The following is a 21,104-nucleotide window of genomic DNA, read 5'->3' as shown; positions in this document are numbered from 1 at the left end:
AGCTTGGGCTTTCAACCGTCGCATCACTCCTTGAGGCTATTTAAGTTCCTCAAGGGTGCTTCATCCTTATCTCGCTATCTGCAAGTTATTCTTGTCTGTCAGATTTGCAAAGTAGTATTTTGTCTTCCTTTGCTGTCTCTGTACTCTTGTCCTCCAACAATATCTTCGATCAGAACCTGAACAAGTAAGTCTTTTGCTTTGTCATTCAGTTTTATCACGAACTTCTTCTTCTCCCTGAGTAATCTTCACAGTATTCATACTTGGGGTTTGCTCATTACGGAAGTCCCCTGTTGGGCATTCGTTACTTCGTCTGTTCGACAGAAATTTAGGGTTTTCCCTTTTCTGTTATATTTTGTTGGATTTCTCGTAATGACGCTGCTTGCCTTTCATTTGCAGTGCTGTGCCTCCAAGAATTAACTTGGATAACCTTAGGGCGAAATCTTGCAAGAAGACTGCTCCAGTGCTGATGAAGGTTGTTCCCTTTGAGGTGATTGCTGTTGGTGAATCTTCAAAACGTGGGGAGATTGCTATTGGTGAATCTTCAGATCAGATTCCCACAGCTTTCGTTGATGCCTTTCCCACGCCTCCTTTGCCTAGAAAGACTGTTCAGTCTTCTAAGGGGGATGTGGCTCCCTCCGTCGTTGTTCACACTACCGAAACCCCTGCTGGCACTACGCTGGAGTCCTCTTCCATGATGAAGACCCTTCGGTCTTCCAAGGAAGATGTGGTCCCTGTAGTCATCGTTCAGGCCTCCGAACCCAACTCTAGTGCTTGTTTGGCATCCTCCAATCCTTCCAAGGAGGTTCTCCAGGAGGCCGAGGATTTTGCCACTAGGAAGCGCCCTCGGTTGGCCGATGATGTGTTCCATCCTTCCTGGTCGTTGAAGAGGTCTGACTTGGTGACAGGCGATTTTGACAAGGCACTAGAATGGTGCACTGCTGTTAAAATGCCTGCCGAGAGCAGAGCCCTCTCTACGGTCCCAGATAGGGAACTTATGAAATCACTGGTGATGTAAGTTTTTCTTCATTACCTTTCGTTCTGAAGATTTTTTTTTTCTTTTGCTTTTGACTAACTCTGTAAGTTGTTGCAGGAGTCTCACTGGTAACTTCCACAATCAAGTGGAAGCAGCCTTTAGACTCAGTAGACTGAGTGATGAGCTTTCCAGGCTTCGGGAAGAATCCAGAGCCAAAGATGTTGAGATTGCTCGTCTTGGAAACCAAGCTTGGGAGATTGCCCGAGAGAAGAATTCCGAGAACGAGCGTCTTCGGTCGGATTTGGATGGTGCCAGGGAGAAGATCCGGCTGCTGGAGTGGGAAGTTGAAAAGCTTTCAGCAGGGCGAAAGGGGTTCTGAGCTGTGTCAACGTCCCAAAGGCAAGCTGTTACCCTTTTGCCCGAGTCCCTTTCAACTGATGTTTGCAGGGCTTGCATCTTCAAATATTTGCAGAGTAAGCCTTTTGTTGACATGCTGAACACTTATAACTTGCAGGCATACCGGGATGGTAAGAACGAGGAATGGGAATCGGTACTAGGGAGAAATCCTTATTTCAACATGACTCCCCACCTCGCCAATTGTCATCCTAAAATGTTTGCAAAGCTGGGACTGCCTCTTCCTGCCTGGTCCAAGGATGTGATGGACCTTCCACCTCCAGATCTGGATATAATGCATCATCTTGACGACTCTCCTCCTTTGTCTCCTCTTAGAGGATTCAGCTATGAAGAGCTTGCCTTGAAAGCAGGATTGATCAAAGATCAGGCTTCTTCCCGAAAAGCTGGATAAAGAGTATGGAATTGCGGAGGATTTTGTATTTACAAAATGCTTCGCAATCCCCGAGGGAAATAAACAAATGATAACATATGTTTTCCCGACTCTGTTCTTCTTCTTCTTCTTGAATATGTGTTGCTTCTTGACTCTGTGTTGCTTTTGACAAAGCTGCTTCGATCTTGTTTAAATTCTTGACGATCACCGATGACTTTCCTTTTTGACCGAATGAAGATTGTACCTCGACACCTGTTATCTCATATGTATATTTGATGTAAAGGTTGGTCCCTTCTGGTCGTTTAAACGAATAAATAATTAACTTCATCTTTGAACTTTGTTAGTCACTTGAGTCTTTGTTGCAATAGGTCTTAGTTGTTCCAAAACAATGCCTTTATTTAGAGATTTCCGTAGAAATTCAATAAGTTTGAGAAGGAACTCACTCGGGTTTAATCCGATGCCTTGTAGAAGGTCCCACACGGGTTTTAAACCGATACCTTTACTTAAGAATTTCTGGAGAAATTCAATAAGTTTGAGAAGGAAGTCACTCGGGTTTTAAACTGATGCCTTGTAGAAGGTCCCACACGGGTTTTAAACCGATGCCTTTACTTAAGAATTTCCGGAGAAATTCAATAAGTTTGAGAAGGAAGTCACTTGGGTTTTAATCCGATGCCTTGTAGAAGGTCCCACACGGGTTTTAAACCGATGCCTTTATTTAAGAATTTCCAGAGAAATTTAATAAGTTTGAGAAGGAACTCACTCAGGTTTTAATCCGATGCCTTGTAGAAGGTCCCACACGGGTTTTAAACCGATGCCTTTACTTAAGAACTTTCGGAGAAATTCAATAGTTTGAGAAGGAACTTACTCGAGTTTTAATCCGATGCCTTGTAGAAGGTCCCACATGGGTTTTAAACCGATGCCTTTACTTAAGAATTTCCGGAGAAATTCAATAAGTTTGAGAAGGAACTTACTCGGGTTTTAAACCGATGCCTTGTAAAAGGTCCCACACGGATTTTAAACCGATGCCTTTTGAGTCACTGGATCTGATCTTGAGTGTGTTTGATGCCCCCAATTAAAAGACAGTATGTTGAAAATTGAGAATTGTATTGATTGAGTTGAATTTTGTTACATCATGAATGAAAATGATAATCTCTTCAAGGATAATATTTCTTCAAATGCCTGGCATTCCACGAACGATCCAACTCTTTCTGGGTTGTCATGTTCTTTAGCTTATAAGCTCCCGAACCGACTGGTTTAATAACCATATATGGGCCTTCCCATGAAGGGTCCAATTTCCTTTGATGGCATGGATCTGAAGCTAAGGTGTTTCTTAATACCAAGTCTCCTGTTATGTATCGACGATTCTTCACTCCAGAATTATAATGTGACGCTATCCTTCGTTGATAATGTTGAGTTCATGCTATTGCTTTTGCACGAACTTCATCTAACAAGTCAAGGCTATCTAGCAGTCCTTGTTCGTTCGCTTTTGCTTCGAACTCTCTTTCCCATAGTGTTCTAGCCATTACTTCAACAGGTGCCAACGCTTCAGATCCATAAGCCAGTTTAAAAGGAGTTTCTCCTGTGGGTGTTCGAACCGTAGTACGATAGGCCCACAGTACGTTGTGCAATTCTTCGACCCATAAGGCTTTATCAGCTTCGAGTCTTCTCTTTATCCCCGCAAGTAATGTTCGGTTTGTAACCTCTACTTGGCCGTTGTTTTGGGCATGGAACGAAGTATCGTTCATTTCGCCCGGTCCGCTGGGTAGCGAACCGGGCGATATGGCGAAATCTCGCGATTTCGGCGAGATTTCGCTGCCTGGTTTTTCAAATTTCAAAAAATCAAAATATATTTATTAAAGTGTGCGGTGTGATTACCCATGTATCATAAATGTAAAATTGATAAAAATAAATAAGAAATAATTACAAAAGGTGCGAGTATCCATGCAATAAATGTAAAGTTGAAAAAGTATAAAAATAATATAAGAAATTAGTACAAAACATCAATCAGTCACGTAAAAGTAATAATATAATAATATTTTTTAAACGAAAATCTGTTTTTCTAACTCTCTCTCTCCCACCTTCGTCAGTGAGTCACTCGTCCCTAACGTCTCCGGTAGTCTGGCTATTCCTCTGCAAGGTTTTTTTCCCAAAGGCAAGCTTTCTCTCTCATGGCGACGCACAGTCGGAGACTGCCGGCGGCGATAATCGGCATGATCTCGCTCATCTCGTTTTGAAGCAGCCTTTCGGTTCGCTCAGTAGCGAAACCAGCGAATTTCGCCGAAATTCGCCGAAAAATAGTTCTGTGGTTTTGGGGGTATGCCACTGATGACATACGATGCTCGATCAGATAAGTTCCGCAAAATTGTTCAAATTGTGGATTATCGAATTGAGTGCCATGATCGGTCACGATTAGTTTTGGCATCCCGAACCGATATATGATTGACTCGAGCACGAACTTCTCCACCTTTCGCTCAGTGATGGTTGCCAGGGCGCTAGCCTCGACCCACTTGGTGAAGTAGTCAATCGCCACTATGAGATATTCTCTTCCGCCCGACGCTTTGGTGAATTTTCCCATGATATCGATTCCCCACATCGCGAAAGGGATGGGGTCTAGAATCGAAGTCAAGGTTTCAGCTGGCGTTTAGATACTGTAGCATGGTTTTGGCAATTGCTACACCGACGAACATCTTCCATAGCAGCTTGCTGAAGCTTAGGCCAATATAAATCGAGCCTTAAAATTTTGTGTGCCAGGGCCCGACAGCCCATATGAGCACCACGAATTCCTTTATGTACTTCGGCCAGAGCTGATTCCGATCCTTCGAGACCCAAGCATCTCAAGAGGGGTCCGGAATAAGATCTTCTGTACAACCTTCCGTTCTGCATAATGAATCGTGCGGATCGCACCTTGATTAATCTTGCTTCTTTCGGATCCTCTTGCAATTTATCATCTCTCAGATATTCCACGATCGGATCCATCCAGCGACCGCTCGCTTCAATATAGGATATCTCCTTTTCCCGATAACTTGGGAATGTCACCTCTTCTATATAGACCGAAGGGTTTAAATTCTTTTCTTTGGCATTGGCTAATCTGGATAGCTCATCTGCCATTGTATTTTCCTTTCTTGGGATCTGACATACTTTCAGATTCCTGAATTCTTTCTGCAATGCTTGCACAATCTCTTAATATTTTTGTAATCGGGGTTCTTTAACGCCATACTCCCCTTGTACTTGATTGACAATAAGCTGTGAATCACTAAAAATAGTTATGTCTGCTATTGCCAATGCTTTTGACAATCGAAGTCCAGCTATTAGGGCCTCGTACTCTACCTCATTGTTACTTGCTTCGAATGCAAATCTTAATGCATATTGAATAATAAAACCTGCTGGACTCTTCAGGAGAATTCCAGCCCTTGCTCCTTGCTTATTACTCGAACCATCCACGTATACCTCCCAAATGGTTGGAATAATGGGTTCGGCAATTTCCTCCACCGGTGCAGTAGTCTCTAATACAAAATCGGCTAATGCTTGGGCTTTAATTGCCGTTCGAGGCTTAAAGCTTACTTGGAACTCGCTGAGTTCGACCGACCAGGCTACCATTCTTCCAGACAAATCAGGTTTACAAAGAACTTTACAAAGGGGAAAAGTAGTAAATACCTCGATTGGATGAGCCTGAAAGTATGGCCGTAGTTTTATAGCTGCTATCATAAGAGCCAAAGCCTGCTTTTCGTTCTGAGAGTACCGTGTCTCCGCATCGAGTAGTACATGGCTGACATAATAGATTGGCTACTGCTTTTTGTCTTTTTCCCGAACGAGTACTGCGCTTACCGCCGAAGGGGATGCTGCTAAATATAGCTGTAAAATTTCTCCCTTCTCGGGTCGGGACAATAGCGGTGGTCTTCCCAGTGTTTCCTTCAGATCTTCGAAGGCTTTCTGACACTCCTCAGTCCATTTTGCCTCCTTAATGCCCCTTAAATCTTTGAGTGCTTTGAAAAAAGGTAGGCACTTTTCTCCCGATTGTGAGATGAAACGATTCAAAGCGGCTACTCTCCCCGTTAAGCATTGCACATCACGAACAGTCTTGGGGGCTTCCATATCAATCAAAGCTTGTATTTGGCTGGGTTAGCCTCAATACCTCTTTGTGATACCATAAAGCCCAAGAACTTTCCCGACGGAACTCCGAGGGCACACTTTTCCGGATTCAGCTTCATTTGGTATTTCCGTAGTACTGAAAATACCTCTGTTAAATCTTCAATGTGCTTTGTTCTCGCAGTGCTTTTTACTAGCATATCGTCAACATATGCTTCCACGTTCTTCCCGATCAAGTCTGTAAAGATTTTGTTGACGACCCTTTGATAAGTATCCCCTGCATTTTTCAGGCCAAACGACATGACTTTATAATAAAAGCTCTCACGATCAATTATGAAAGCCGTAAACTTCTTGTCCTCCTTGTTCATGAGGATCTGGTTGTATCCTGAGTATGCATCCATGAAACTCAATGTTTCATATCCTGCTGTTGCATCTATCAACAGATCAATCCTGGGCAACGGGTAACAGTCTTTAGGGCAAGCCTTGTTGAGATCTGTGTAATCTGTACACATTCTCCACTTTCCATTTGCCTTTTTGACCGTTACCACGTTGGCCAACCAGATTGGGTATTCAATGGGTTCAATGAAACAAGAGTTCTTCAATTTTTCAACTTCGCCCTGAACGGCTTCGTACTTTTCTATGGAGAAATTTCTCCTCTTTTGAATTACTGGTTTCACCTTTGGATCTATCCAAAGTTTGTGCTCTGCAACTTGCCGATCAATTTCTGGCATATCGTCCGCAAACCACGTGAACACATCACTATTTTGTTGAAGAAAAGACTTCAACTCCTTTTTGAATTCTTCCAGCTGCTCAGACCCGATATAAGTAATTCTTTTTTCATCATCGGGATACAGCTGGACTTGTTCCAACTTTTCTACGGGCTCGGGCCTTTGCATTTCTGCTTCGTCCCGATCATCCCGTACTTCTATTGGTAACGCCGTTACCTTTCTTGGGCCCTCCTTATCCTTTAAATATGCAACATAACACTGTCGAGAGATTCTTTGGTCAGATGAGACTGTCGAGAGATTCTTTGGTCAGATGAGACTTGACCGATCCCCATTTTTGTCGGGAATTTTATTTTCAGATGCTTCGTTGAAACTATAACATCTAACTTTGATAAGGATGATCTCCCGAGGATGACGTTATAAGCCGGAAACTCTCGAACTACCAAGAAGTTTACCCGAACGATAACCTCTTTGGTGAAGCTTCCAATCGATAGATCTAGTTGCACTGATCCTTCCGCTATTGCGGACGATCCCGCAAAGCCATAAAGATGCGTGGATGACGGCTCCATCAAGTCTTCATCCACTTTAAGTTTTTGATAAGCTGCATGAGATAAAAGGTTTGCAGCAGATCCAGTGTCAACTAACACCCTATGTACTTCACGCGCGCGATTTTTACCTTGATGACTATAACATCATCATGAGGTAAACAGACGCCTCTTTCATCTTCTTTGCCGAAGGTGATCGAACCCTCACCATTCGGCCTTTTACGCTTCTGCGTTTCTCCGGTCCCAACAAATTTGGATTTGGCTTTCAGCTTCCGGAGTGACTCAGGTTCGGGACCTCCAAATATTGTTAGGATTGGTGACCGAGTGGCATCGATCACCTCCTCACCTTTCTTAGATTTAGGAGCCTCCGTCGGTTGTTCTGGGCTAACCGAACGGTCCCTTTTGTTTCCTGTGTCTCGCTGTTCCGCTCGTCTTCCTCTGACAAAGTTGGACAAATGCCCTTGAGATATCAATCTCTCAATATCTACTTTTAAATGTCTCAAATCATTGGTATAGTGACTGTAATCATTGTGGAAACGACAATACCTTTCTCGATCTTGCTCCCCAGGCTTGGTAGGAAGCTTTGGAGGCCACTTCAAGATATTCTGTTTCTTGATAATGTTTAAAATATCAGCCCGAGGAGTATTTAATGGAGTATACTCATTTTTACCGGGAGATCGCCACACCTGATGAGGCTTTCTGACTCGATCACGAACATTTTGTTTCGGCTTCGCTTGTTCTCCAGGAGCCTTCTGTTCTTTTGTAGAGGTTTTATTATCCCCTTGGCGTGCGTCTAGGATCTCCGTGACCTCTGCTTGCTTTTGGCATCTTTGCACCAGTTTAGCATAAGTGGTAGGCATATCTTGAAGTAATAACTCTAAGAGTCGTCGGTTAGTGAGTCCAGTGAACAAAGCAGTTTTAGCTACTTGCTCATCTAGATTCTCTATCTCCATTGTGACCCTGTTGAATCTTTTTAGGTATTCCCGAATCGATTCACTTTTCCTTTGTCTGATAGTGAACAAGGTCTCCTTGGTCTTTTTGATTTGGATTCCGCTTTGGAATCGTCCTATGAATTTGCGCGCCAATTCTTCAAAATCTACGATCTTTCCTGACGGGAGATTCGAAAACCATTTTTGTGCTGCTCCAGTCAAGGATGAACCGAAAACCCTGCAAAGGATTTCATTGGAATTACCCACAACAGCCATAGTTTGCTGATAATAACTGATGTGAGCGGTGGGATCTCCCGAACCATCGAACGTGGAAAAAGTAGGCAAATGGAAATTGTGAGGAAACTGATATCCGACAATGGGCCCGGCAAACGGAGTTTTTCGAATAACCGAATAAATATCATTGGTTATCCTCCCTCTCGCCAATTGTCCGAGTTTTTGATTGATATTGGCCAATTCTTTACCAATATGTGCTGACCGATCTTCGACGACACGATCATTCTCTCGAGCAACACGTCTGATAGTTGGTGAGTGAGTTCGTACTCCTGCACCCAACCTTGTGTTTGAATCGGTCGTCTCGCCTAGGGAGTTCTCCAGTTCTCCTAGGCTCTCTTTCTCGCCATCGGTCGCCTTCCCGGAAATTTTGACCGACATTCTGTTCATCGATCAGTCTTTGCTCCCGTTGCAATGCGCGCCTTCCCGCATCACGATGATCGGGCGCTTGTGGTGCCACCACTTGATTGGTTAGCACACGGACTGCCTGACTTACCTCCAACATCTGGAGTTTCAGTTGATCCAGTTGATACTGGAGTGAATCCGGAGGATTATTACCTCCTTGACCACCATCTTCCCGCACTTCAAGGGGTCGACTTCCCTCTGGAATATCTAGATTATTTACTCCGGGAATTTGGAAGCCAGCATCTCGCTGGGCCGCAGCAACCGCTGTTGCTGCCGATGATCTAGTCACCATGGCTTTCTGAAACGTTTCCCACAGACGGCGCCAAATGATGCGTCCAAAATCTGCTCAGCCCTTAGATCTCCTGAGAATGACTTGCAAAAACGAATGTCAGGTGTGGCCGACCGGCTGGGATCGGGAGTCCACCTCCGAAGGCTAAGTCAGTTGATGAACTTAATCACAAACGGCTCTACTTGAGCACAGAGCTAAGGAATGAATAACGAGAATACGATTCAGATTGTATGTGTCCTTCACCTTATGAGTAGGTGATGTCTTATATAGAGTGTACCTTCGAATCTCCTTTGTTGGATGTATTTGAGCCTTCTTCGGATAGTCGTCAGATCTTAACGGATAGATCCGTTGAGTGATAGATCTCTACTAGGTTGGACTAGTAGATGACTCCTTTGATAATATGATCGTTATATGGTAGTTATCCATATAATAGCGATGAGTGACAGCCGCCAAATGCTGTTAGCCGTCTCTAGGTTGATTAACCTATTCCGATCGTATCGGATTAGGGCGTGCTTGTGACTGAGTTAGTTTTCTTCCTCAGCAAGCTATCTCCTGGACCCGGCTTGCTCGGAAGTGAGTCGATTCCTTTCGTCCCGACCGGAGTTGAGGGTCGAACCAAGATTGAACCAGGTTCGGTTATATTTTCTCCATATCACTATGTGACCAGATATCCACCAAATAATGTGCAGTAACCTGTGGTAGATATCCTGTTGTCATCAGCACCGAAAAAGTTACCGGATCAATATTCTTACGAGGACGATAAATGAGTCCCTTCCTAGGAGCCCCATCCAAGTACCCTATGATATGATCACTTGCTACCCAGTGAACCTTGTTTAGTGATTGTATAAATTTACTAATAATAGGAAAAACAAAGGAAGTGTCTGGTCTAGTGACAATTAAATAAAATAACTTTCCCAACAAATCTCGTGTATTGATGCTTATCATTGAAATCTTCACTGTCACTTGTTGTGGACTTCTAATGTGGATCCATCGGAGCATCAACTGGTTAAGGTGTAAGTCTAAATAAGAGATCTAACATATATCTGTGTTGTGATCCACTGATCCCTTTCTTGCTTTGTGGTGCTTCGATACCAAAGAAACAACTAAAGAAACCTAAATCTTTCATCTGATTAATCTGACATTGATAAGATTTTACCTTCGTAATCCACAATATGTCATCACCAGATGTAATAATGCATCAACGTAAACCAATAAACTACCACTTTACAACCCTGATGGAGATTAAAAATGGAGTGGTTAACGTAATGCTATAGAAACCACAATGAGTAGCAGTTGAGCTGAATTTGTAACCAGGCTCTAGGTGGTGGTTTCAAACCATAATGGCCTCATGTAGTTTACGTACTCTGAATCCTCCCCACTTGAGCAACATACCCTTGAAATCGGAAAATATCTGGAAGACTAACCTAACTTTGAAAGTAAAATACAATAGTTAAGTAAAGAAATACCACGATAGGGACACCCCTATGGTGGCTAACTACAAATAGAATCTGACACTGTGGGGATGGACAAGGATATTCCAATAGTATATACTTTAACAGTTTCATAGAAATGCTGGTTCCAACTAGACCTGTAGTCGGATTGGATTCAGCTCGGATGCAGCACCATCCAAGTCCGAATCTGAATCCGATAAGCAAAACCACTATCCAAATCCGATCTGATATCGGGCAGAATTTATAAAAGGTACCCGAATTCGAATCGGAACTTTATCGGACTGGAATTTTATCGGATGTCCTATAATAATCTGATCTGATTACTGATTTCTGATTGTCATTTTTTAAAAAAATTTCTGATTTCCGATTTCTGATTTTCCGGTTACCGATTATCAGTTTCCAAATCCAATTTTCAGCCCTTTTTAGAGGAAAAAAATGTTTAAACTTTACTCTTAACTGGATAAATTTTTATCTAGATATTATCCGATCCAATAAGCAATTATCCTAATCCGGTTACTTACCGGACGGATATGGATGTTTTCTGGTAAGAAAAATTCTGGATTTGGACACCCTTAAATGAATACGAATGCGAATTCGAAGGCAGATTTCGAATATCCATTTACAGGTCTAGTTCCAACCATTGTTGGGACAAGCATTTTTTATGTTGATTGAGGAATATGGGTTATGGTGAAGTTTTAAAGAATCTTTATTTACTACTACTCATTGTTATAAACCTTATGAAAATAATCTTTTGAAGGCACTTGGTTTAAGAGTATTGCTTTTCACAAAGTTTTGTGCCACTTAACCTTTACCTGTAGCATTGTTACTATATAATCAGTGCTAACATATGGTTATTTCTTTTTCTTCCTGATGCATGTGTAGACAGCTTTTTCTTTTGTTCATGTCATTCTCCATAGCTGTGGAAGCACTTCATGCATTCATTCAAGATGAATCTGAACACAAGTAAGCTGCTTATGTTTTTATTTTATTTTATTTTGGGTCGGCAGGGACCGGGCAGGGGGGGGGGGTGGCTATTCCACCTGCATGAGTATCCTGTTTCACAGACTGATTACTTAAAAACCCATGGCATTGATCAACCAAAGCATGAGAACTGCTAGAATAAATGCTAAAATTGGTGACTCAGAATAAGCCCCTAAAACAGTCCCAGTCATTTACACCTACCCTTGCCCAAAACTCATTGATCCTCTCTTATTACTAATCTCAAAATTGCTTTTGTTTTCTTAATTCATTGTTGAGTTAATCATATAAACTTTGTAACGATATAAAAATCATGACATTTCGTTTGGTCATATGTTGACATAGCCCTTGCCCCATATTGCCCCACATTTTGTTTGGTCATACTGTTTATGAAAAGGCCATTTGGGTACCATGTCTTAGAGAATGGGCATCATTTGAAGTGTCCTTTTAATTAGTCCTACTCTCAAAATGGTGATTCCCAAATTTATCCCTTTCTATCCTGTCTTAACTACAGTGATTGCAGCTGTGGTTGGACAGGAGGTGAAGGTTGTTAGGGATAAATTTGGAAATTTTGCATCATTTTAGATCAAGACTAATTAAAAGGACCCCTTATATGTCCATTCCAAAGATTAGGCACCCAAAATGGCCTTTACATAGCAGCTAAGGTGTAATTTACCCTTTTGTTAATATGTATTGATAATAGATCAACCATCATCAATTCATTCCCTTGCATTTCATATCAGGCTACTTATTTTGTAGTTTATAAAGCACCTCAACTTCGTAGTCTAAACAAACTTACAAATTGGAAATGTTTGTGAAGTAACTAACTTGAGAACCAATGTATTAGAACTAGTGCATTTTCTAAATCAGTTTGCACAGTCCTTTAAGGAAACAGTGATAACCTAAATTAGTAACCCGATAAAGACCTTACATTACCTAAATCTTCTAGAAAACTGAAAGCGGAGAATAGGCAGATGCCCAGGTGATGCCATGAAAACCATTCTATGCACTAGATCCCGTGTCCCCCTTTTAATCTGAACTATTGGGCTCATACAGGCACATTATGTTGGCAAACTGAAAAATTAAAGGTCCAAGGCCTATGGATTTGAATAATTTCAAATCAGGGTATTCCATGGCCTGCTGGCCCAATTGGACACTCTTAACTGCATCAGTAGTTGAGACAAGCTCACCTTCTGGGTTTTGTAGAACAGGACTACTGTAAGGCCAGATTACAAGTAACCTGACACCCCAGCATTAACTACAGTAGTATCAACCAACAGTTAAACAGTATAGCTGTAATATAGCTGTAAGTCAGTATCAGTGATTTAACTGCAAATGACTCAACTTAGGATTAGCAACAGGTGGTCGTGGATGAGACTAGAATTCCTATCAGTTATGCATCTAGTTCAGGTGGAGGGTTGCTGAAAATCACAGGTCCAAACAACTCCTAAGTTCAAAGATATCAACAGGTGAGTTAGAAACTAAGAATGGAGATAGAAGGTTGAAGTTGCAGGCCAAACTGGGGTTGAAGTTGCTTTCAATGGCCTCCAAATCTGAGCTGATTCTAAGTGTTGACTGGGCATCATATGGTTTCAATTGCAGAGGCAGCAGCAGGATTCAAACGCCCCTAATTGAGAGCCATAGAACAGAGAAAATACATGGGTTCTGTGTGATTGATCAGTAAGACCAATTCAGGACCAACGTAGCGGTCAAATAGAGGCCTTAGATTAGCTGAACCTCAATTAGGACAATTGGGAGTTTGGCTGCTGAAATAAACTAGAACCAAAAATACATAGAATTAGTAACTGTTCTGTCTGCAGGTATGCTGGACCTTTGGCAGCTTATTCGCAGTGTGTGGGCTTGGCTTGGTGTCAGTCTTGGACCAACCTGTGTATCAGGTTTTGAAAAAGAACCTTGTGAGCCAATTTCTCCCTGCATCAGTAGGACTTGGAGTAAGTTCCAATAGAAGCTTGGTTTTGCAGGGGAAACCCAGGTTGTACCAGATAATGGAGCGGACTATGGGCTGGTGGTATGAGTTGATCTCAACAGCACATATGGAGTCTTCTTTGTACAGTAGCAGTGACCCTGCAGCAATTCAACCAAAGGAGAAATAGTGGTCTTCAACTCACAGAAACAGAAAGAGCACAGGAGGGCTCTAGTTGGCTTAAGGCAGGCTTTGGACTTGATTTTCAGCAACGCTTAGATTCTTCGTCAACCAGTAGCAGAGGCTTGGCCACAGCTTTGGTGGAATAATGATCTTCAAATAGCGGCAGTCAGAAAACACAAGAGTAAAAATAAAATAAAGGGGTTGGACTTCCTCTGTCCTGAGTCTCTCAGCCACTATCTCAGCTGTTGATCAAGGGGAATATTTCCCATAAAGAGCAAGTATTAGCCTCAAATTTTCATTCAACAATCAATTGCCATTCTCTTACAATGGCTGTTATTTAATGACTCAGGCCAGCTTACAAAATTAAAGAAGTTAAAAATATCTGATGAAATACCAAACAATCAAAGTAGTGACTTGTTGGAAATAGAAGCTACTAAAATTTTTACAATCCATCCTTTATAACATGCAGTGACAACCAAATTTAGAAACGACTAGACAGCAACTGAAGTTGACTGATCAAAGGCGGGTTTCAAGAAATTTCATGCAACTCTTTTTGGGTCGTCTAGACTCTGTTGGTCTGGCTTGACCTGGTCCAATCCTGGCCTCTCAGAGCCTGGTTCGATGGGCCAGTTGTTGCTGAACCATTTTGTCTTCCTCCATCTTATAATAATGTCGGCCATTCATGGAATCTGTATGAGGATGGATGAGCACTTTGTCATTTATAGTTTTCATGGGGCCAAGGCAAGCCACTGTGGCAGCAAGCCCGTTGATGCTCTAGTGTGTGCCATTGTTATATCCCAGGCCATAAAGGGCATATCTAGTGCACGAGGCTCCATCCACTGCAGTATGTTGTGAGGAGTGAGGACCATTATGTACGTCGCCTTACAGCTGCTTTTGTGCTGTTTCTGTACTTAAACCTGTGACCACTTGGTCATGATGGAGCAACCTTTACCATTGCCCTATTGCCCACCCTCTAACATCCCAGATCATATTACTAGGAATTCATTGTATTATGTGTAATATATCATAATGTGGAAGTAAGAAGGTTAAAAAAATGTAGAAAATAGGAGGGGTAAAACTGAGATTATAGTAACTACGGATAGAAACAAGAAATGACAAACTTATAATTTCTAAGGGCAAGACAAGTTTTTGGTGTGGCTACCCGTGGCCTTAGCTCATAGGCAACTTGTCTCGTTGGACTCCACAGGGTACTGGTCTTCTGTGAGTTGCCACTTGACAACTCTGCTCTTAAGCCCCATCTCTTGCTGTTTTGTGGTCTCCATGGCACAGCTGGTCTTGCTGTGTCCCTCTTTGCTTGATGTAAGCTTTGCCTCTTCTTGTTCTCCCACATTTCTAACGAGTGAGAACCAGAAGAGAATAATTAGTTGAAGGTTTATGGACATTCTTATACCATGTCTTGCTTGTTGAACTTCTTTGATACTTTTTTGTTATGGTGTATTTAATTTCTATCTTCATTTTTTTTAATGGATGTCTTCTTTTAGGCATTATTTGATTGTCTCTGCGGTGACAAATTTATTGGTGAACCTTCTTGGTGTTTGGTTCTTCCGGAACTATGCCCGTATTAATCTTGGTAAGGCTTTTGCAAAGAGTACTTTTAGTCTTTAGATGAACTTTGACACTAATAGACTCGGACTTACCTCTTACCAGATAATAGATAAACCATTTTTATGTGTTTTAATGAGTGCAAATGCATATGAATTTGTATGCTTGCTTTAGGGCCGCAAGGTGCCTGTCTGCATGATTAGGAGCAGAGTCTGCTACTTCATTTTATGCTTAGGTTTGTACATCTGATTTTATGTACTTGCATGCAGCTTACAGGAAAGCTGAAGACATGAATTACCACTCTGTATGTTTACATGTTCTTGCAGATTCCATCCGTAGGTATATCTCTGTCTCTGTCTCTGTCTCTGTCTCTGTCTCTGTCTCTTCTCTCTCTCTCTCTCTCTCTCTCTCTCTCTCTCTCTCTCTCTCTCTCTCTCTCTCTCTCTGTCTTGAGGGTAGTCAAGGTGTACAGATAAAGCCTAAGCATTAAACCTGGTTTAGGTGATATCTAAGAGGATACATTAAGGCAAAGCCATGTTTTTCAGCTTCATAAAAATGGTGAACTGTCGGCCTTGAATGTTCTACTATTTTTCTTTTCTAACTGCCTTATTCTTGATGATTCCTCTCCAAATCAATATTATGATGTAACAGTGCTCAACTAAAAGGATTTATGCAATTCTATTGCTTTCCTATTTTGCGTACTGAACAGTGATGGGGCCATTACCCTTTTTCCTTGCATCTGTCTTGGCTTCTTTCTCAAGGACAGTTTTTACCTGTTGCCCAAAATTTATGGACGTTTCCAGATCTTCATCTAATCATGGTTTGATTTTTCAATAAATCGGACCTTGCATTGAATAATGCTATGGTTTTTTTATTTTATTTTATTTTATTTTTATAGAGTGGATCTGTTCGACAAAGTAGGGACTTTGAGAAAACTTGGGGAGGATCCCCATGGATTTTGATGTTTCCAAAGGGCCTCCAAATCTCCAATACTAGGGGATTCCTTTCTGTCCAACTGTCTCACTAAAAAATGAATTGATTGTGTGGCCAAAAGCTTCAGAACAACTGGAAAGAGGTTGCTTTTTTAGTTTTTGTTTTGGGAGATACTTCTTAACTCGGTATATCTCTATTGTCTTCAGTGCAGGGTTGGTGCTGGCATCATGGCTTTTGAGCCTTGGGTAATTTCTTTGCTTTCCACATTATCACCATTTTTTTCCTACTGTTGGTAGCATATATGGTGCAACCATGGGATGGTTTCTAACATGTTTGTAATCATCTAAGGTTGCTGTGTAATATAAACAAGACCAGAATCACATTTAAAGTAGGAAACCAGAATTCATGAAATATTTAATATCAGGACAAAGGATATTTAAATATGAGACTAATCTAAATGATAGATTCCAAGTAACTGAAGAATCCTACTTGAGGTAGATTGCTCAAGAAGCTATTAGAAATCTCAGATCAACAATAAATAGTAGTCACAATAACCAAATAACAGCGTAAGAAATGTCACAGCAGAATGAAGATTCAAAATGATAAAACCCCCCCACTACAACCCCCCCCCACCCCAAAAAAAAGAAAAAAAAGAATCTCTACTGGGATCCATTTAGTTGACCCCACTAAGTTGGGATAAGGCTGAGTTGTTGCTGTGCAATAAGAACTGAAACTAATGGACAGATTTGGAAAGTCAGTTTCAGAACTAAAGATATTAGAAAAAGGGAAGGTGGTGTGGCTGGACGGCCATGTAAATTGCTTGGCTGAATGCTCCTAGAAATCCTACCATTGAATTTGGTAGGATTAAATCTGGATCGTCCATCATAAGCGGTTCAGATTTAATTCAATAAATTTAATGTCAGGATTTATTTACACAGCCGTTCAGATACATTTATGCCTAAGAAAAATTATAACTGAAGCAATATGCTCTGAAAACGGTGAAATAACTTGAATCTTTTAGAGCAAAACAGGTTCAGAACTCTGAGCAGATGTTTATTACTAACCAACGGGATCTCCAATTAAACAATCTGATTCAGGTAGATAAAGCACGATTTTGAAAAAAGGAATTTTTGTACCTCCTGATTCAATGGCAGGAAAAGACAATAAACTTTTTTAACTTTTCTGTTTGGATCTAATTCCTTTCAAACCCCTTGGATCGAAGAATATTTTTTTGGTAAGAATCTGAGATGTCCAATTATCCTGCTGATGATGGGTTTGATCCCTGAGCTTGATCAATTTGATTTGAACTGTGTATTCTGGGAGAGTTACTGGCAAGGGGCATGCCAAGTGTGCAAGGCTCTCGCCAGTCTGGGGTTTGGGGAGGATCAAAATGTGTGTGCACTTAACCCTGCTTTCACAGAGAGGCTGCTTTTAAACCTGTGACCTCTTTGTCAAAACGGAGCAACTTCTACCGTTGCACTAAGGCTCACCCTCAATTGCTTATTTCTTAAAGACAACCTCAATAGCTAGAAAGATTTTGGATTCAGTGAAAATGATACTTTATTTTCTGTGGATTAATCATAACTGGGTTAGACGAGTTCTAGTAAGAAGGATAATGTTGTTCTAGATCTTGGAGTGAGTAACATCCACCCAATTGCAAATGGTCATTCCTGGTCCAAAATCCACTTATTTTCCCCTTGAATAATTCCTGTCTTCCACTCTTCCATATCTCAGCCTTGAAAATTTTCTAGGCACAGCTCAGGTGAGAAGCTGTTTTCTTGTGGTCATACTGGTGGAGAAAATTTTTCATGCGAACCCTCAGCACAGGCTATAATTTCATTGTGGTAAATCTGCATCTGCATATCCTCTGGCAAAAAGCAATGGCAATAGAGTTTCTCAGGCCACTCCATTTGTGTTGAGTATTCCCTTTCAAGTGATCCTTCCATCTGACTATTCTAGTGCTCTGCTGACTCTTCTGGCAGCACCCAAATACAATGTCAAGCATCAAGCAATTCTGTGCACCAAGAGTTGATATTATGTTAGTGAAGTAATTCTTCTAACCTAAGTGACAAGAACACAGATGAAGATGTCAGGTTATGACATGGATGATGAACTTCCAATCAAGAACCTGCTGTGAAAAGGCTGTAGGACCCCATTGAAATCAAAATTGTGCACTTGGTTAATAAAAAATTATGTTTTTCTGGGCTTACTGACACTTGGCATGTTGGGAAATTGATTTGTTTGGCTGTCATTCTAAAGAAAATTACCTGTTTCTGTTAAGTATTTTGGAATTTGTCTACAATTAATTTTGACAATTTTTATGTTTATCATTTCAGGGTTAAGAATGCTGAAGTATTGTGTTTGGGACTTGTTTCAGTTGCAGTGTTTGTTCTTGTCATGCCTTTATTTAAAGCAACTGGTGGAATTCTACTCCAGATGGCTCCACCAAATATACCTTCTTCAGCTTTGAGCAAATGCTGGAGACAAGTAATAATATTCCTTTTTATTTAGTCATTCAAAATCCATTCTATTAGGTTCTTCTTATTTTTATATGACAGATAATTTTTGGTTAGGTTTCCAACCTTGAAGATGTACTAGAAGTCTCCCAAGCTCGTTTTTGGGAGCTGGTGCCTGGTCGTGTTGTTGGCTGTCTCTCAATACAGGTAAAGATGCTGCAGAAGTTGGCTGTGTAATTCTAAATGATAGCCATTATCTTATCGTTATCTCATTATTATTTTTTTGGAAGAGGGGGTAATTGGATCTGCTACCCCCAAAAGGTCAGAAGACACACGGGGGGTAGAAGATGCGGACTTTTAAGTAAATTGCTCCCACGCTACATTACATTGGAGCGGATATGTTACAAGAGTGGGGAAGGGGAAATTGCTGAATGCTAAACCTTGCCCCTTCTTGGTGGCTTGAATGATTTCATTCTTTTGTTAGCTTGTTCTGCATGGATTATAGATCAGGTCGTCTGATGTAAATGTATGATATTAACAGGTGAAGAAGGAAGCAGATGATCATCCAATACTAAGGCATGTCCATGGTTTATACCACGACTTGGGCGTACAAGACTTGACGGTTCAAACTGAGTATGTCTGAGCATTTTCCTCCTCTCTCCATCCTGGTTTTCTGGATCCGGATAAGAAAAATCCAAATGAGATATTTAGATTCTTCTCTCACTGTAAACAAAAGAAAATGATTAGTAAGTAGTAGTTATATTCAAATGTTTGATGCTTGGGATATATTTTTAGTATATTATTGAAGAATATGGTTTATCAGAACAAATGGGGCAACCTGCATTTGCTTTGTGTGCTGTTTCCTTGATTGGTTTTGCATTTAGTGATTTCAGATCTACTCCATATACCAGGCTTTGTTAGAAATTTCTGTTATATAGATTAGTACTGGATTTCATGCAATATGACTGCTGCAGAAAAGTTGAAAGTCCTTTGGTAAATTTGAGAATTTTTCTCCATTATAATCCAAATTCATCCAAAATTGCCTACTGAACTTCTTCTATAGGTTCTTCATCAACATAGTTAATAATCTCATAGTAATCAATTGGGGGTGTTTCATCCTTGTCCGAGTTAAATTTGTCTTCATCTGGTTTACAATTAAAAGAAATAAAAACATATTAAGAACTTTAAAATTGTTTCTTTTTTTTCTAATTATTTTGCAAAATTACATACCATTTTCGATTTCTTCTCCTTGTTCAATTACATCTAAATGCACACAAAACACAACCAATTAGTCCTAAACTTCTAAACAAATAAGATTTTAAGTGTAGACAAATTAACCATGTGTGTTGGTTGCATGTTCCATCATATCAGCATTAGTAGGTAATGCATTCAAGCATTTTGGACATTCAAAGTTAAAATTTTCGATGTCTTCTTTTGTTGTGTTTTCTAATTTCTAATTTGTTAACAAAACCCTTTCCATTATGGGCATTGCAAAAGAATCTATAGGCCATGTCTCTCAATTCTAATTTTTGGAAGTTTAAACAAATGAAGTGCTTAAATGTGACAGAAGATTTCATTCTTAAAATGTGACACAAATATTCATTCTTAAACCTTTCACTTTTGCCTAAACCTCTAGCCGAGCATGTTAAGAATGGTGATAGAGATAAAGCCTATTATGAAATGTAAAAAAAAAGGCCACCACCATGTCGGGCGCTTCATCCAAAATTGGATATTCTCACTCAATCATGCTTTCTCCCTACGGGACAGTGATGGAGGACTTTGTCATCTATGGGTAGCCAGGATGTGATAGGTTTACAAGGACCACAATCATTCTAACTTCGAGCATTGCGAGCCAAAAATTGAGGCTACCTCAGCCAGGCTTCTTTCTCATACTTGAGAAACTATGGCCTGCCGCATCAACCACACATTCCCAAGCCCCATCTTTGTCGTGAATCCAAATGCTTATTGCATCTTCACAAATCTTGCTTGGAACTCTACCACAAATTTTGGTGGAATGGGTTGTATTATTTGGGATCTAGGGGATTGTTTTATTACAATTAGAGGCATCATGTCACCCTCTTCATCTACTAAAATCATGGAGGCCGAAAGGATCTCCAATGGCCTTCCCTTCATGTTGCTCTCTTCTTGCACTTATCTACTATTCACTGCCTTCCCCTTTTATTGGCCTTGAATGATCAACCTCACAATCTGGATTGGCATTCAAAAGCAATCATTGAAGACATCAATCGTTTGTTGATGCTTTTTACTTCTCTCTACTTCATTATTACCAAGAGGTCCTCCAACCTTCTTGTATCTTCTAGGACTAATAAAACCCTAGAATCTTTTCTATTACACAGTGCAAAAGGAATCTTTGATGGATCTTCATATTAAGTGAGAAAAAAAAATTTGAAAAAAATAAAAAAAAGTAAAACGTGCATATTGGTTTGAAAATTTCCATGCTTGATTACAATATTTATGGGGATATATGTACAAAGTTATAACAAAAGTCTACCTAAAATGAAATGTATGAAAAAGGTATTTACAATCCAATTAGAAAGCTATAGAATAAATAAATTAGTTAGCTAATAG

General features: G+C 40.6%; 1 protein-coding gene across 1 annotated transcript in view; it reads left to right on the top strand.

The window, feature by feature from the left end:
• The window catches only part of LOC149001409 (Cation efflux family protein), a 28,863-nt gene extending 8,657 nt beyond the window's left edge, over positions 1 to 20,206 (top strand). The window contains exons 4-10 of the mRNA XM_089138445.1: positions 11,365 to 11,441; positions 15,066 to 15,154; positions 15,396 to 15,465; positions 16,266 to 16,304; positions 18,396 to 18,546; positions 18,633 to 18,722; positions 19,057 to 20,206. Coding sequence (XP_088994571.1) covers positions 11,365 to 11,441; positions 15,066 to 15,154; positions 15,396 to 15,465; positions 16,266 to 16,304; positions 18,396 to 18,546; positions 18,633 to 18,722; positions 19,057 to 19,158 — 618 coding nt within the window. The 3' untranslated portion in view covers positions 19,159 to 20,206. The remainder of the gene's footprint in view (positions 1 to 11,364; positions 11,442 to 15,065; positions 15,155 to 15,395; positions 15,466 to 16,265; positions 16,305 to 18,395; positions 18,547 to 18,632; positions 18,723 to 19,056) is intronic.
• The last annotated feature ends 898 nt before the right edge of the window (positions 20,207 to 21,104 follow it).

This window comes from Hakea prostrata, chromosome 10, assembly GCF_041222555.1.
Source record: "Hakea prostrata isolate BN-2017 chromosome 10, UWA_Hpros_2, whole genome shotgun sequence".
NCBI classification, from domain to species: Eukaryota; Viridiplantae; Streptophyta; class Magnoliopsida; order Proteales; family Proteaceae; genus Hakea; species Hakea prostrata.
Note: the sequence above shows the minus strand (reverse complement) of the source record. Positions and strands in the feature narration are given on the sequence as shown.